Here is a 14579-nt window from a genome sequence, read left to right as displayed (position 1 = left end):
GGTGAATGGTAAAGCTAGAATGGGAAAGGATTTCTGACTCTCCACTGGGGGCTACTTAGTCTACTGACGAGGGAGGGGCACTGACTGTTTACCCTTGTATTCCATAAAAGGCTTCTCCTTGTTTTAACCCTTCAGTTATTTCAGCAGAGTGGATGGCGTGGTGGCCATACAAAGGCATGTGATGATTTTTTCCCTGCTGTGGATAACATCCTAACTCTCCTTTCCTAGATTTCCATGGCTTTTTCACCATGTGCCCTTCTGTAACCGTGGATCAGCCCTTTTCTCTTTAAGAGAGTGCACCACAGGATGACTTCCAGCTTGCTTTTTCCAGGGGAGAACACAGGTGCTACAAAAAGAGATGTCTCACGAAAAGGAATCATAACATAAGGGTGGGATACAGTTGAATGACAAAAACAAATATCTAAGGTGTTTGAATCAAGGTCCATGCATTCATTTATTTCTCAAGGTAGCAAGAAGATAAAACAATTGAAATTCCATCTATAATGAGTTACAAATGATAGTAAGCCCAGGAACCTTGAGCATATATATCTATAAGGCAAATAAAACAAATGTTTTTCAGAATGTGGGCATCACACTTTAGCTAACCTGAGGAGAGCCACTCCAAGCCCCCAACACCGTGACACCAAGAATCATTCTCAACCGATTGTTTTCCAAACAAAACGTGAAAAGGCAAATCTGTGACTAATAATAATAGAAGAAAATTTTCATCCAGAAAGACTGGATGCCCATCAAAGTCACATCTCTTCTTCTGATTCTGGTTCTCGTTCAGCATTTTTCAGGAGTCCAACTTCTGAGGGGCAGAACCTCGTAAATCGAGATTTAACCAACCTGAAGACAGAATGAAAATCATCTTGTATTATGCTGTTTAAAATTAAACCCCCAAATTATCTGTATCTATAATACAACAAACTCCAAATTATCTGTGCAAATGGAAGAGGTACCCCCAAAAAGAAAAATCACTTTTATTTGTCTTTGGAGCTACCTGTGAACATTTTGTGGATTAAAGCTGCATAGGAGCAAACAGACACAATAAAGCTCTAATATGTAATGATTGTTTGCATCATATTCAAAATTTATAACTTTAATAATTTCTAAAACAAGCAAGAGAATCTCTGAAGTAAGCCCAGACAAAAGAGCTCAGGTGTGTGTTAAAGAAGCCCTCTCTAAGAAGGAAGCACACAAAGGCATCTCCTTCCCCACGTCGAGCCCCATGTCAAGCCTGGGCTGTACTGCAGCCCTTACTGCAGCCCTTACAGCTCTCTGAAGACTGCAGCAGTCTTCAGAGAGCTGCTTCTGTGCTGGCCCCAAGCTGCTCTATTGCATGTGATGGGCCTGGATGCATTCAGAAGTTGAAAGAAGTGACCTCTATTCTTCTAACTATTTGCATAGATTAAGAGAATCTGTAGGTGTGGTTGGGAAATTATCATTTTGGCATTGGAAGATATGAAACTTCTTGGTGGCAGAAACTCAGCAGGCTCTTTTGTTCTCTGATATAATAAAAACTAGGTAAAGCTTTTCCTGTACAGGATTATTTGTGAAGACATCTCGCTGTGACTATGTCAATAAAACATAGCTAACTTTCAGAAATATACAATATGGAAACAAACTGATAAATAAAATCATTCTCATTTTTTGAAAAAATGTCACTAGCCTATCTGTATCTATACACTTGTTTCCTGCCTTTCTTCTCCCACTGAAGGTCTGGCCCACCCCTCACAATATACCTAGTTTTTACTTGTGCTCTGGATCTCACTGGAGTATGAACTTCCTAAGAACAGAGACTTCATCTTATTTACTGCCCTGACTCTTGTCAGTGTCTAGAACGATGTCTGGTACACAGTGCCTCACCACATATTTAATGATTTAATGGGCTTGTGGAACAGTCTTCCAGGAGTTTATATTACTCATCTTGCTGTTGTTGTTCAGTCACTCAGTCGTGTCAGACTCTTTGGGACATCATGCACTACAGCACGCCATGCTTCCCTGTCCTTCACTCTCTCCAGAGTTTTCTCAAACTCAGTCCATTAAGTCGATGATGCCATCCAGCCATCTCGTCCTCTATCACCCACTTCTCCTCCTGCCCGCAACCTTTCCCAGCATCAAGGTCTTCTCTAATGAGTTGGCTCTTGGCACCAGGTGGCCACCAGAGGTAATTCTTCAGTCACTTGCAACTCACCATTAATTCCTCCAACACACAAAGGAGCTGTATCAGTAACATCTATTGACTTATCAAGAGCCAAGAAAAACTACTCAAAATCACTTGGCTTGATAATTAGTTAACTATTGACCTTGCTCCCAATGTCCTCAACTCTTCAATGCACTATTATCATGAAAGGCTAATACTTCTAACTAAGGTGACAACTGGCACAGTGTGTCATTTTGAATCCCACACAGTCACCTCCATATTGCAAAACCTGAATATGCATTAAATGAAAGGAATTAATTAGTTACTTCATTCACTAGATTTATTCCTGATGACTCCTAGAAAATAAATAACTGTCTACTTATTACCAACTAATTGTTAACACAGAATCTAAGGACTCCTGCTGTTCCCCACATCTGCTCTCTGAGCTGTATCTGTTGCTGCTGTTGTTCAGTCATAAGTCGTATCCAACTCTTTGCAACTCCATGGACTACAGCATGCCAGGCTCCCCTGTCCTTCACTATATCAGGGAGTTTGCTCAAACTCATATCCATTGAGTTGGTGATGCCATCCAACCATCTCATTCTCTGTCACCCCCTTCTCCTCCTGCACTTAATCTTTCCCAGCATCAGGGTCTTTTCCAATGAGTTAGCTCTTCATATCAAGTGGCCAATGTATTGGAGGTTCAGCTTCAACATCAGTCCTTCCAATGAATATTCAGGACTGATTTCCTTTAGGATTGATTGGTTTGATCTCCTTGCTGTCCAAGGGACTCTCAAGAGTCTTCTCCAGCACCACAGTTCGAAAGCATCAATTCTTCAGCATTCAGCTTCCTTTATGGACCAACTCTCACATCCATACATGACTACTGCAAAAACCATAGCTTTGACTCTACAGACCTTTGTTGGCAAAGTAATGTCTCTGCTTTTTAATATGCTGTCTAGGTTGGTCATAGCTTTTCTTCCAAGGAGCAAGCATCTTTTAATCTCATGGCTTTTAATCTCATTTTTTAATCTCATGTCACCATCCACAGTGATTTTGGAACCCAAGAAAGTAAAATCTTCCACTTTTTCCATTTTTTCCCCATGTATTTGCCATGAAGTGATGGGACCAGATGCCATGACCTTAGGCTTTTGAATGTTAAGTTTTAAGCCAGCTTTTTGGGTCTCCTCTTTAACCTTTATCAAAAGGTTCTTTAGTTCCTCTTCACTTTCTGCCATTAGGGTGGTATCAGATTGGGGGATAGAGTAATAAAAGGAAATGCAAATAATTTTTAGTTCCTAGAATCATGCAAGTGCAGAAAATTAAGGTCAGGGTATGTCTGGGCTTTTGCTCCCACATGTTCTCTTCAGTTAATATAAGAGCAGAGCTGAGACTCTGGGTATATACTTCCAGAGTCGATCTGGAAATCAAACTTTCAAAAGGCAAAGGTACAATCTGATATGAATTTTGTCATTTCTATTTTGTTCTTCAATATGGCTCACAAGAGTCGTCTCCTTGAAGACCAACCTGAAAATGGGTAATATTTCTCCATCCATCCAGAGGGGCTTTTGAAATAGTTCTGTACCACAGTGGTATTATATATGAAATACAACAAAGATTTCATAAAGATAGGTCTGTCCTATGAGCTGTCATAAGGACAACAGCAGGCATGGGACTAGATGAGGCAATCCTTAAATCATTATTCTGGAAGGCTGAAAAGCACGCCTTCATTTTTCAGAGATTTGGGAGGTAGGAGTTTCATAACCCAGTTTTGTTTCCATGGTGATCTTTGTGCTCTGTCAAATAAATTCTGATAGAATGTCCTCAAAACCCATCAGCTGTGACTGAGTTACAATCCAGTTCACAGTCAAACCATGATGAACAGATTTTCAAAACTCTTCATGACTACAGGAACTACATATGACCTCACTGAAAGTTAGTATATATTCTTCATGATATTCTTTAAGCTACTGCTTAATGTTATATAAAAATACATTAGAACACAAGTTCTTGGCCTAATATTTCAAGAGCAATATGAGAGTGAAACTTAAAAGCACATAAAACATGATTTCCAAACAACTGAACACCATTTGAGTAGTTCTGAAACAGATCTGTTAAAACAGAAATAAGTGTCTATTGAGTACCTATATAATTTTGACAGTATGACAAAAGCTGTGAGAGATATGAAAAAAGGTCTTTTCCTGCAGGTGAACAATCTAGTTAGCAGATAAGACTAACGTGAGCTAATAGTAAATATCACAAGATAGATCACAACTGTTAAAATGTGTATTAGAGACTAAAGTACTGCAAAACTCTTGAAGGGAGATAAGCAAAGACTAAAACAATCACAGAAGTTTTCACAGGAGAGATGGGCATTTAATTAGGATATGCCAGGTAGAGGTAACTATGTGGTCAATAAGTCAAAGGTTCTGGGTAAGGAGAGGCAACTGAAACAGTAAACATGGAGCTTCTGGTTTCTAGAAAACTATAGGTGGATAAGAGATTCATTAGTGGTCTGAAGGTTTTTGAAACAGGAAGAGACAATAGTCTTCTTTTGGCTCTGGATGGGAGCTGACATGGGGTAGAGAGATTGCTTGAATGCTGGCTTTATTCTTGGAGGCTGCACAGCCCCTAAGGAGATGAGGCCCAGAAGTCAGCCTAAAACAACAGAGGAAGAAGTCAAGTTTCACTCAATGACAGAGTGAGTCTTAACCACCAGCACATACACATGCTTTGAGGGAACTGAAAAGGACTAATAGAAATCACTCAGGGAGAAGGTAGAATTTGCCAGCACCCATGGCACTTAGACCTCTGTACTATGCTGTGCTTAGTTGCTCAGTTGTGTCTGACTCTTTGTGACGCTATGGACTGTAGCCCGCCAGTCTCCTCTGTCCATGGGGATTCTCCCAGCAAGAATACTGGAGTGGGTTGCCATGCCCTCCTCCAGGGGATCTTCCCAACCCAGGGATCGAACCCCATGTCTCCTGCACTGCAGGTGGATTATTTACCATGTTAGCCATAAAGGAAACTTAGACCTCAAGTAGGGGGTAACTACAGATCAAGGTAGGCTGACCCAAAATATACAAGAGACATAATGGAAGCTAGACCAGGAAAAGATTTCCTCACCCAGAGACACAACACCAAAGCTCTTTAGCAGTGAAGCTCAAAGAAGCACAGAGCAGGAGAGATAACCTGGGTAAATGTCTAGAGAAAGGACTAGAAAGCTAGTTCAGGCAGAGTCTGAGACCCCTCTGGTCTAGAATCAGCTACTGTAATTTAGGGATTTAGAGAACAAGCTAGATGTGTACTGTCCAATATGGTATCACTATGCATATATGAATATTTAAATTAATTAAAATTAATGTGGCAGTAGGCACATGTCCACCTGCAATGCAAGAGACCTGGGTTCGATCCCTGGTTGGGAAGATCCCCTGGAGATTCCCCATGGACAGAGGAGCCTGGTGGACTACAATCCATGGGGTTGCAAAGAGTTGGACAGGACTGAGCGACTAAGTACAGCACAGGCACATGTCAAGTGCTCAATAATCATACACAGCTCATGTCTATACGATGACCATAGATATAGAACAATCTTCAATCAATGCTAAAGTCTGAAGGATTGGAGCCTGCATGATTAATAGTTGGAATCAGCTAGGCCAACTGTGGTTTGGCATTACCTACCATGCTAATAGAAATAATAATGAACCATACTCGCTTCTTTCATTCCAACAATCCTTCAAGCTTCAGTTTAATTCTCAATTGTGAGGAGGCCTCCTCTGTGTTCCAATAGTGCTTTATTCTTACACTATTTCCATTTATCGTACTATATTTAAACTGTCTCTCTCTCCCCATAGGGTCTATACCTTATACACTTTTTGATACAGAAGAAGGAGAACAAGAACTAGAGGAATAATAAAAAGAACAAGAGTGAGTGGGGGAGGTGGTTCAAGATAGCAGCCTAGGAAGGTCTTGAATTCACCTCCTCCCATGGACACTACATAAAGAACAATTCCCTATTAAAAAAAAAAAAAAAAACCTGAAAACCATCGAAAAAGCTCCTCTACAACACAGGACAAGGTTCACAATGAGATGGGTAAAAGAGGCAAGAGACATGGTCCCGTCAAAGACCCCATCCCCAGTGTGAAGACTCACAATCAAAGAGATCTCACAGATACAGAGCTTCTTCCTGAGGAGCAAGAATTTGTGCCCTATATCAGGCACCCAAACGCTTGGGACTTGCATTGGTGAGATGAGCCCCAAAACATCTGGCTTTGAAAGACCAACAGGGCTGATGTCGAGAAGAACCAAAGGGGTGTAAGGAATAGAGATTCCATTGTGAAAGGGCTTGCATGCAGCCTCACCCACTTGGCCATACAACATAAAAGCCACAGTTTGAAAAGTGTCTAGACCATACATGAATGGAATTCATTTCCTAACCTTAGAGCATCTACTAGCAAGGAAGAAATCTGTTAGGATTCTCTCCAGGGATGGAAGCACTGGCAGGTTCCATTTTTGCTTTCTTCGGCCTCTACTTTGCTAGTGCCAGCACTAGCAGCCACCATTTTTGCACTCTTTTTCTAACTTGCTAGCACCAGTGTTAGAAATCAAAGGAGAAATTAAAAATTACCCAGAGATAAGTGTAAGTGGAAATACAACATACCAAAACCTAGACAGCAAAAGCAGTTCTAAGATGAAATTTATTTATAGCAACACAGGTCTACCTCAAGAAATAAGAAAAAATTCAAATAAACAGCCTAAATTTTACATCTAAGGGAACTAGAAAAAATGAACAAAGAAAGCCCAAAGTTATTATGAGGAAGGAAATAATAAAGATCAGAGCAGAAGTAAATGAAATAGAGACTAAAAAAGCAATAGAAAAGATCAATGAAACAAACTGCTGGTTCTTTGAAAAGATAAAATTGGCAAACTTTTAGCCTTACTCCCTAAGAAAAAAAGAGAAGGCTTAAATAAGTAAAATCAGAAATATAAGAGGAGAAATTGCAACTGATACCAAAAAAAAGGTACAAAGGATTAAGAAAGTATTATGAACTGTTAAACACCAACAGATTGAATAACCTGGAAGTAATGAATGGTGACTGCAGCCATGAAATTAAAAGACGCTTATTCCTTGGAAGGAAAGTTATGACCAACCTAGATAGCATATTCAAAAGCAGAGACATTACTTTGCCAACAAAGGTCCGTCTAGTCAAGGCTATGGTTTTTCCTGTGGTCATGTATGGATGTGAGAGTTGGACTGTGAAGAAGGCTGAGTGCCGAAGAATTGATGCTTTTGAACTGTGGTGTTGGAGAAAACTCTTGAGAGTCCCTTGGACTGCAAGGAGATCCAACCAGTCCATTCTGAAGGAGATCAGCCCTGGGATTTCTTTGGAAGGAATGATGCTAAAGCTGAAACTCCAGTACTTTGGCCACCTCATGCGAAGAGCTGACTCATTGGAAAAGACTCTGATGCTGGGAGGGATTGGGGGCAGGAGGAGAAGGGGATGACAGAGGATGAGATGGCTGGATGGCATCACTGACTCGATGGACGTGAGTCTGAGTGAACTCCGGGAGTTGGTGATGGACAGGGAGGCCTGGCATGTTGCGATTCATGGGGTCCCAAAGAGTTGGACACAACTGAGCAACTGAACTGAACTGAATGAATAAATTCCTAGGAACATACATCTTCCAAGATTGAACCATCATGAAATAAAATATCTGAATAGGTCAATTACTACGAAAAAGACTGAAATGGTAATCTCAAACAAAAAACTCTCAATGAAGAAAAGTCCAAGACCAGGTGGTTTCACTGGTAAACAGTACAAATATTAAAAAAAGATTTAAATACCTATCCTTCTCAAACTTTCAAAAAATGTAAGAGAAGAGAATGCTCCCAAACTCATTTCACAAGGCCAACATTACCCTGATGCCAAAATCAGACAGATATCACATAGGAAAATAAAATTATAGGCTAATATCACTGATGAACATAGGTGCTAAAATCTTCAACAAAAGATTAGCAGACTGAATTTAAGAATGCATTAAAAGGATCATGTACCCTGATCAAGTGGGATTTATTCCAAGGATGCAAGGATGGTTCAACATCCACAAATCAATAATATGATACATCACATTAACAAAAAATAATTAAAATCATATGAATAGATGCATTTATGATTTAGAAAACCTCTCTACAAGTGGGTATAAAGAGAAAATACTTAACCTAATAAAGGCCATATATGACATGCTCACAGGTAACATCATACTCTGTGATGAAATCATGAAGGTTTTTTCCTTTAAATCAGGACCAAGACAATGATGCTTACTCTCGCCACTTTTAGTCAAAATAGCATTGTAACTCAGAGCATTTAGGCAAGGGGAAGAAAAGCATATAAATTGAAAGGGAAGAAGTAAAACTGTTACTATTTGCAGATGACATGATACTATATATATATATATATATATATATGACTTCCCTTATAGCTCAGTTGGTAAAGAATCTGCCTGCAATGCAGGAGACCTGAGTTCAATTCCTGGGCAGGAGGATCCCCTGGAGAAGGAAATGGCAACCCACTCCATTTATTCTTGCCTAGAGAATCCCCATGGACAGAGGAGCCTGACAGGCTACAGTCCATGGGGTTGCAAGAGTTGGACACAACTTAGAGACTAAACTACTATATATATATATATATATACACACACATTATATATATATATAATGTAAAACCCTAAATACTCCACCAAAAAAAACAGAACCGATAAATTCAGTAAAGTTGTAGGGTAAAAAATTAATATGCAAACTCATGTTTTTATATACCAACAATGAACTATCAGAAAGAAAAGTTAAGAAAAAAATCCCATTTAAAATGGCATCAAAAAGAATAAAATATAAAATACATGCAAACAAATTTAACTAAGGAGATGAAAGATCTACGTACTGAAAACTATAAGACACTGATGAAAGTAATTGAAGAAGACACAAATAAGCGGAAAGATATTCCATACTTACGGATTGGAAGAATATCATTAAAATGTCCATATTACCCCAAACGATCTATAGATTCAATGCAATCCCTACCAAATTACCAAAGGTATTTTTCATAGACATAGAACAAACAGTCCTAAAATATGTATGGAATCACAAAAGATCCTGAATAGCCTAAGCACTCTTGCAAAGGAGAACAAGGCTGGAGGAATCATGCTTTCTGATTTCAGCCTATACTATGAAGTTGTAAAATCAAAACAGTACGATATTGGCATAAAAAGATCGATGTCACAGAACAGATAGCCTAGAAATAGACCCACACATAATATGGGCAATCAATTTACAATAAAGAAGGCACAAATACAAAGTAGGGAAAGGCCAGTCTCTTCAAAAATAGTGCTGGGAAAACTGGATAGCCACATGCAAAAGAGTAAAACTGGACCACTGTCTTACATCATACACAAAAATTAGCTCAACTAAGATAAGTTTATAATATTTTATGCTTTATGTAATAGAATATTACTCAGCCATAAAAAAGAATGGACTGGACCTTAAGGGTATTATGTTAAGTGAAATAAGGCATAGAGGAAGAAAAATTCCATATGATTTTAGTTATCTGTGAGATGGGAAAAACAAATGAACAAACAAAACACATAGATACAGGGAACAGACTGGTGGTTGCCAGAATGTGGAGAGGTGGGCATAAATAGATGCAGAGTATCAGGAGGCACAAACTTCCCAGTTATGAAATAAATAAGTCTTATAGTTTTCAAAGTATAGGTCTTGTGTCTCCTTCAGTAGGTTTATTCCTAAGTATTTTATTCTTCTTAATGAGATGGTAAATGGGGTTGTTTCTTGAATTTCTCTTTCTGATCTTTCATTGTTAGTGTATAGAAATGCAACAGATTTATGTGTACTAATTTTGTGACCTGCAACGACCAAATTCATTGATGAGCTCCAGTAGTTTTCTTTAGGATTTTCTATGTATAGCATCTTTAGGATTTTTTGTATATAGCATCATGTCATCTGCAAACAATGACAGTTTCACATCATCTTTTTCCAATTCGGATTCTGTTTGTTTTTGTTCTCTGATTGCCATAGCTAGGACTTCCAAAACTATGTTGAATAGAAGTGGCAAAAATGGACATCCTTCTCTTGTTCCTGATCTTAAAGGAAATGCCTTTACCCTTTCACTGTTGAGTATAATGTTAGCTGTAGGTTTGTCATACATGACCTTTAAGGTATGTACTCAAATTATGTTGAAGTATGTACCCAAATCCCAAAGAAAGGCAATGCTAAAGAATGCTCAAACTACCACACAATTGTATTTATCTCACATGCTAGTAAAGTAATGCTCAAAATTCTCCAAGCCAGGCTTCAGCAATATGTGAACTGTGAAGTTTCAGATGTTCAAGCTGGTTTTAGAAAAGGCAGAGGAACCAGAGATCAAATTGCCAACATCTGCTGGATCATCAAAAAAAGCAAGAGAGTTCCAGAAAAACATCTATTTCTGCTTTATTGACTATGCCAAAGCCTTTGACTGTGTGGATCACAATAAACTGTGGAAAATTCTGAAAGAGATGGGAATACCAGACCACCTGACCTGCCTCTTGAGAAACCTATATGCAGGTCAGGAAGCAATAGTTAGAATTGGACATGGAACAACAGACTGGTTCCAAATAGGAAAAGGAATATGTCAAGGCTGTATATTGTCACCCTGCTTATTTAACTTGTATGCACAGGACATCATGAGAAACGCTGGGCTGGATGAAGCACAAGCTGGAATCAAGATTGCCAGGAGAAATATCAATAACCTCAGATATGCAGATGACACCACCCTTATGGTTGAAAGTGAAGAGGAACTAAAGACCCTCTTGATGAAAGTGAAAGAGGAGAGTGAAAAAGTTGGCCTAAAGCTCAACATTCAGCAAACGAAGATCATGGCATCCGGTCCCATCACTTCATGGCAAATAGATGGGGAAATAGTGGAAACAGTGTCAGACTTTATTTTCTTGGGCTCCAAAATCACTGCAGATGGTGATTGCAGCCATGAAATTAAAAGACGCTTACTCCTTGGAAGGAAAGTTATGACCAACCTAGACAGCATATTAAAAAGCAGAGACATTACTTTGCCAACAAATGTCCATCTAGTCAAGGCTATGGTTTTTCCAGTGGTCATGTATGGATGTGAGAGTTGGACTGTGAAGAAAGCTGAGCACTGAAGAATTGTTGCTTTTGAACTGTGGTGTTGGAGAAGACTCCTGAGAGTCCCTTGGACTGCAAGGAGATCCAACCAGTCCATCCTAAGGAAGATCAGTCATGGGTGTTCATTGGAAGGACTGACGCTAAAGCTGAATCTCCAGTACTTTGGCCACCTCATGCGAAGACTTGATTCATTGGAAAAGACCCTGATGCTGGGAGGGATTGGGGGCAGGAGGAGAAGGGGACGACAGAGGATGAGATGGCTGGATGGCATCACTGACTCAACGGACATGAGTTTGAGTGAACTCCAGGAGTTGGTGATGGACAGGGAGGCCTGGCGTGCTGTGATTCATGGGGTCGCAAAGAGGTGGACACAACTGAGCGATTGAACTGAACTGAACTGATGTACCCAAATTATGTTGAGGAATGTACTCTCTATGTACACTTTCTGAAGAGTTTTTTAATCATAAATAGGTGTTGAATTCTGTCAATAGATTTTTCTGCTTCTTGAAATGATCCTGTCACCTCACACCAGTCAGAATGGCCATCATCAAAAAAATCCCCAAACAATAAATGCGGGAGAGGGTGTTGAGAGAAGGGAACCCTCCCAGACTGTCAGTGGGAATATGAATTGGTGCAGCCACTATGGAGAACAGTATGAAGGTTCCTTAAGAAGCTAAAAATAGAGCTACCATATGATTCTACAATCCCACTCCTGGGCATATACCCAGAGAAAAACACGGTCCAAAAGGATACATATACCTCAATGTTCATTGCGGCACTATTTACAACAACCAAGACATTTAGGAAGCAACCTAAATGTCCATAGACAGAAGAATGGATTAAAAAATTTGTGGTAAGTATATATAAAGGAATATTACTAAACCATGCAAAAGAATGAAATAATGCCTTGTGCAGCATCATGAATGAACCTAGAGATTGTCATACTGAGTGAAGTAAGTCAGAGAAAGCAATATCATATAATATTGCTTATACATGGAATCTAAAAAGAAAGGACATAAATGAACTAATTTACAAAACAGACATAGACTCACAACAGACTTAGAGAAGGAACTTACAGTTATGGGGGGAGGAATGGGGGATATTTAGAGAGTTTGGGGTTGACATGTACACACTATTATGTTTAAAATGGATAACCAACAAAGTCCTACTATATAGCACAGGGAACTCTGCTCAGTTTCCTATAACAACCTAATGGGGAAAAGAATTTGAAAAAGAATAGATACATGTATATGTAGAATGGAATTACCTTGTTGTACACCTGAGAATAACACAGCCTTGTTAACCAACTGTACTCCGATATGAAATGAAAAGTTAAAACATGAAAATAAAAGAAATAAATCATGGGAATGTTATATATAGCATGGTGACTATAATCAATAATATTGTATTGTAGATTTGAAAGTTGCTAAGAAAGTAAATCTTAAAAGTTCTCATCACAAGAAAAAAAGTGTTTGTAAATTTGTATGGTGACAAATGGTATGCTGCTGCTGCTGTTAAGTTGCTTCAGTCATGTCTGACTCTGTGTGACCCCATAGACGGCAGCCCACCAGGCTCCCCCGTCCCTGGGATTCTCCAGGCAAGAACACTGGAGTGGGTTGCCATTTCCTTCTCCAATGCATGAAAGTGAATAGTATAACTAGACTTATTGTGGTGGTCATTTTGCAATGTATATAAAAGTTGAATCATTATGTTGAACACCTGAAACTTGTATAATGTTGTGGGTCAATTGTGCTGTATTTAGTTGCTCAGTCGTGTTCAACTCTTTGGAACCCCATGGACTGTAGCCCATCAGGCTTCTCTGTCTATGGGGATTCTCCAGGGAAGAATACTGGAGTGGGTTGCCATGCCCTCCTCCAGGGGATCCTCCCAATCCAGGGGTCGAACCCAAGTCTCCCACATTGCAGGCAGATTCTTTACCACCTAAGCCACCAGGGAATCCCCAAGAAATACTGGAGGGGGTAGTCTATGCCTTCTCCAGGGATCTTCCTGACCTAGGAATTGAACCAGGGTCTCCTGCATTGAAGGAGGATTCTTTCCCAGCTGAGCTACCAGAGAAGCCCCATGTCAACTGAACTTCAATTTAAAAAGAAATCTACCATAGGAACCAGGAAAAAAAAAAAAACAAAGACAAGAAAAAGAAGAATCTTCATTGAGTTCTTATTATGTTGTAGGCAGTTTAAATACATGATTTTCATTTAGGTCTCCATTTTTTAAACAACAAAACTGATATTTAAGGTGATTAAATAATCTACCCTAATATAGCTGACAAGCAGTAAAGCTAGAATATGGGTTCTTAGCAATCTGTATATTGCTCCTCATCCATCATGAAACATTGTATCAAAGTCCTTGTAAAAACATGGATCATTTAACTGAATCTTACTGTTAGAAGTATTGCAGTAAATGTCAAATTAATCAGATATTCAAACTTAATGGGAGACATACATGTTTGTCAAGAATGACCACAAGCTTGGGAAATTCCATAACTGGGGTATGCATGGGGAAATGGAGGGGGCTCACTGCAAGTATGGGGAGGACCATGTGGAAAAGAAAACAGCATATGCAAAGACATGGAGGCACAGAAGAGTGTGTTGAAGGGTGATGCATAGGTTAGGAGCACAGCAGAGACACTTTTTAGCTATTCCAACTTTAAACCAAATTTATTCTTTTTATTGGAAATGTCTGTGCTTATAGACAATTTTCTGCTATATTACTCTGTTTTGTGGAATGCTAAGGAGTGAAATACCTCTTTGAACTTAAATTTCAGTACTGTTGAATCTTTTTTTTTTCAGTATTGTTGAATATTAATGATCATATCCCAAAAAATAGAACTTCCACGAACAAAAAGCACTAACTTACCAGGTGACAAAGACATAAATTGCTCCAACGATGCTAATGGCTGTTGCATAATGCCAACAAAAGCATATGGAGAGAAACATAACGTTGTCATGATCCATTAAATCCCATGCAGGACCTCCACTGGGAGGATAAAGGATAAACCCAATCTGTAATTTAAAACAAGAGCACACATTAAGAAGTACCAGCCATATTCCCAAAGATGGTGCAGTTCAAAATGTTTCATTTCAAGATTAATGGTAACATAACTCCCATTATCTGAGATGCTACAGATAAGAAACTCTACCTGTTTTACTAAAATGGACAATATCTACTAGTTAATTCTTTTGGGAAAATGTTAAGGATATTTATAGATCAATTTTCAAGATATGA

The 14579-nt window shown here is 39.1% G+C and overlaps 1 protein-coding gene across 2 annotated transcripts in view; it reads right to left on the bottom strand.

The window, feature by feature from the left end:
* Nucleotides 1–422: 422 nt before the first annotated feature.
* The window catches only part of TMEM45A (transmembrane protein 45A), a 113042-nt gene continuing 98885 nt past the window's right edge, over nucleotides 423–14579 (bottom strand). The window contains exons 5-6 of one of the 2 annotated variants that reach the window (XM_015470833.2): nucleotides 14211–14356; nucleotides 423–849 (exon numbers count right to left, since the gene is read on the bottom strand). In XM_015470833.2, the coding sequence (XP_015326319.1) occupies nucleotides 756–849; nucleotides 14211–14356 (240 nt within the window). In that variant the 3' untranslated portion in view covers nucleotides 423–755. 2 annotated transcript variants of the gene reach the window in all.

Source organism: Bos taurus, chromosome 1 (assembly GCF_002263795.3).
Source record: "Bos taurus isolate L1 Dominette 01449 registration number 42190680 breed Hereford chromosome 1, ARS-UCD2.0, whole genome shotgun sequence".
Taxonomy (NCBI): Eukaryota; Metazoa; Chordata; class Mammalia; order Artiodactyla; family Bovidae; genus Bos; species Bos taurus.
Note: the sequence above shows the minus strand (reverse complement) of the source record. Positions and strands in the feature narration are given on the sequence as shown.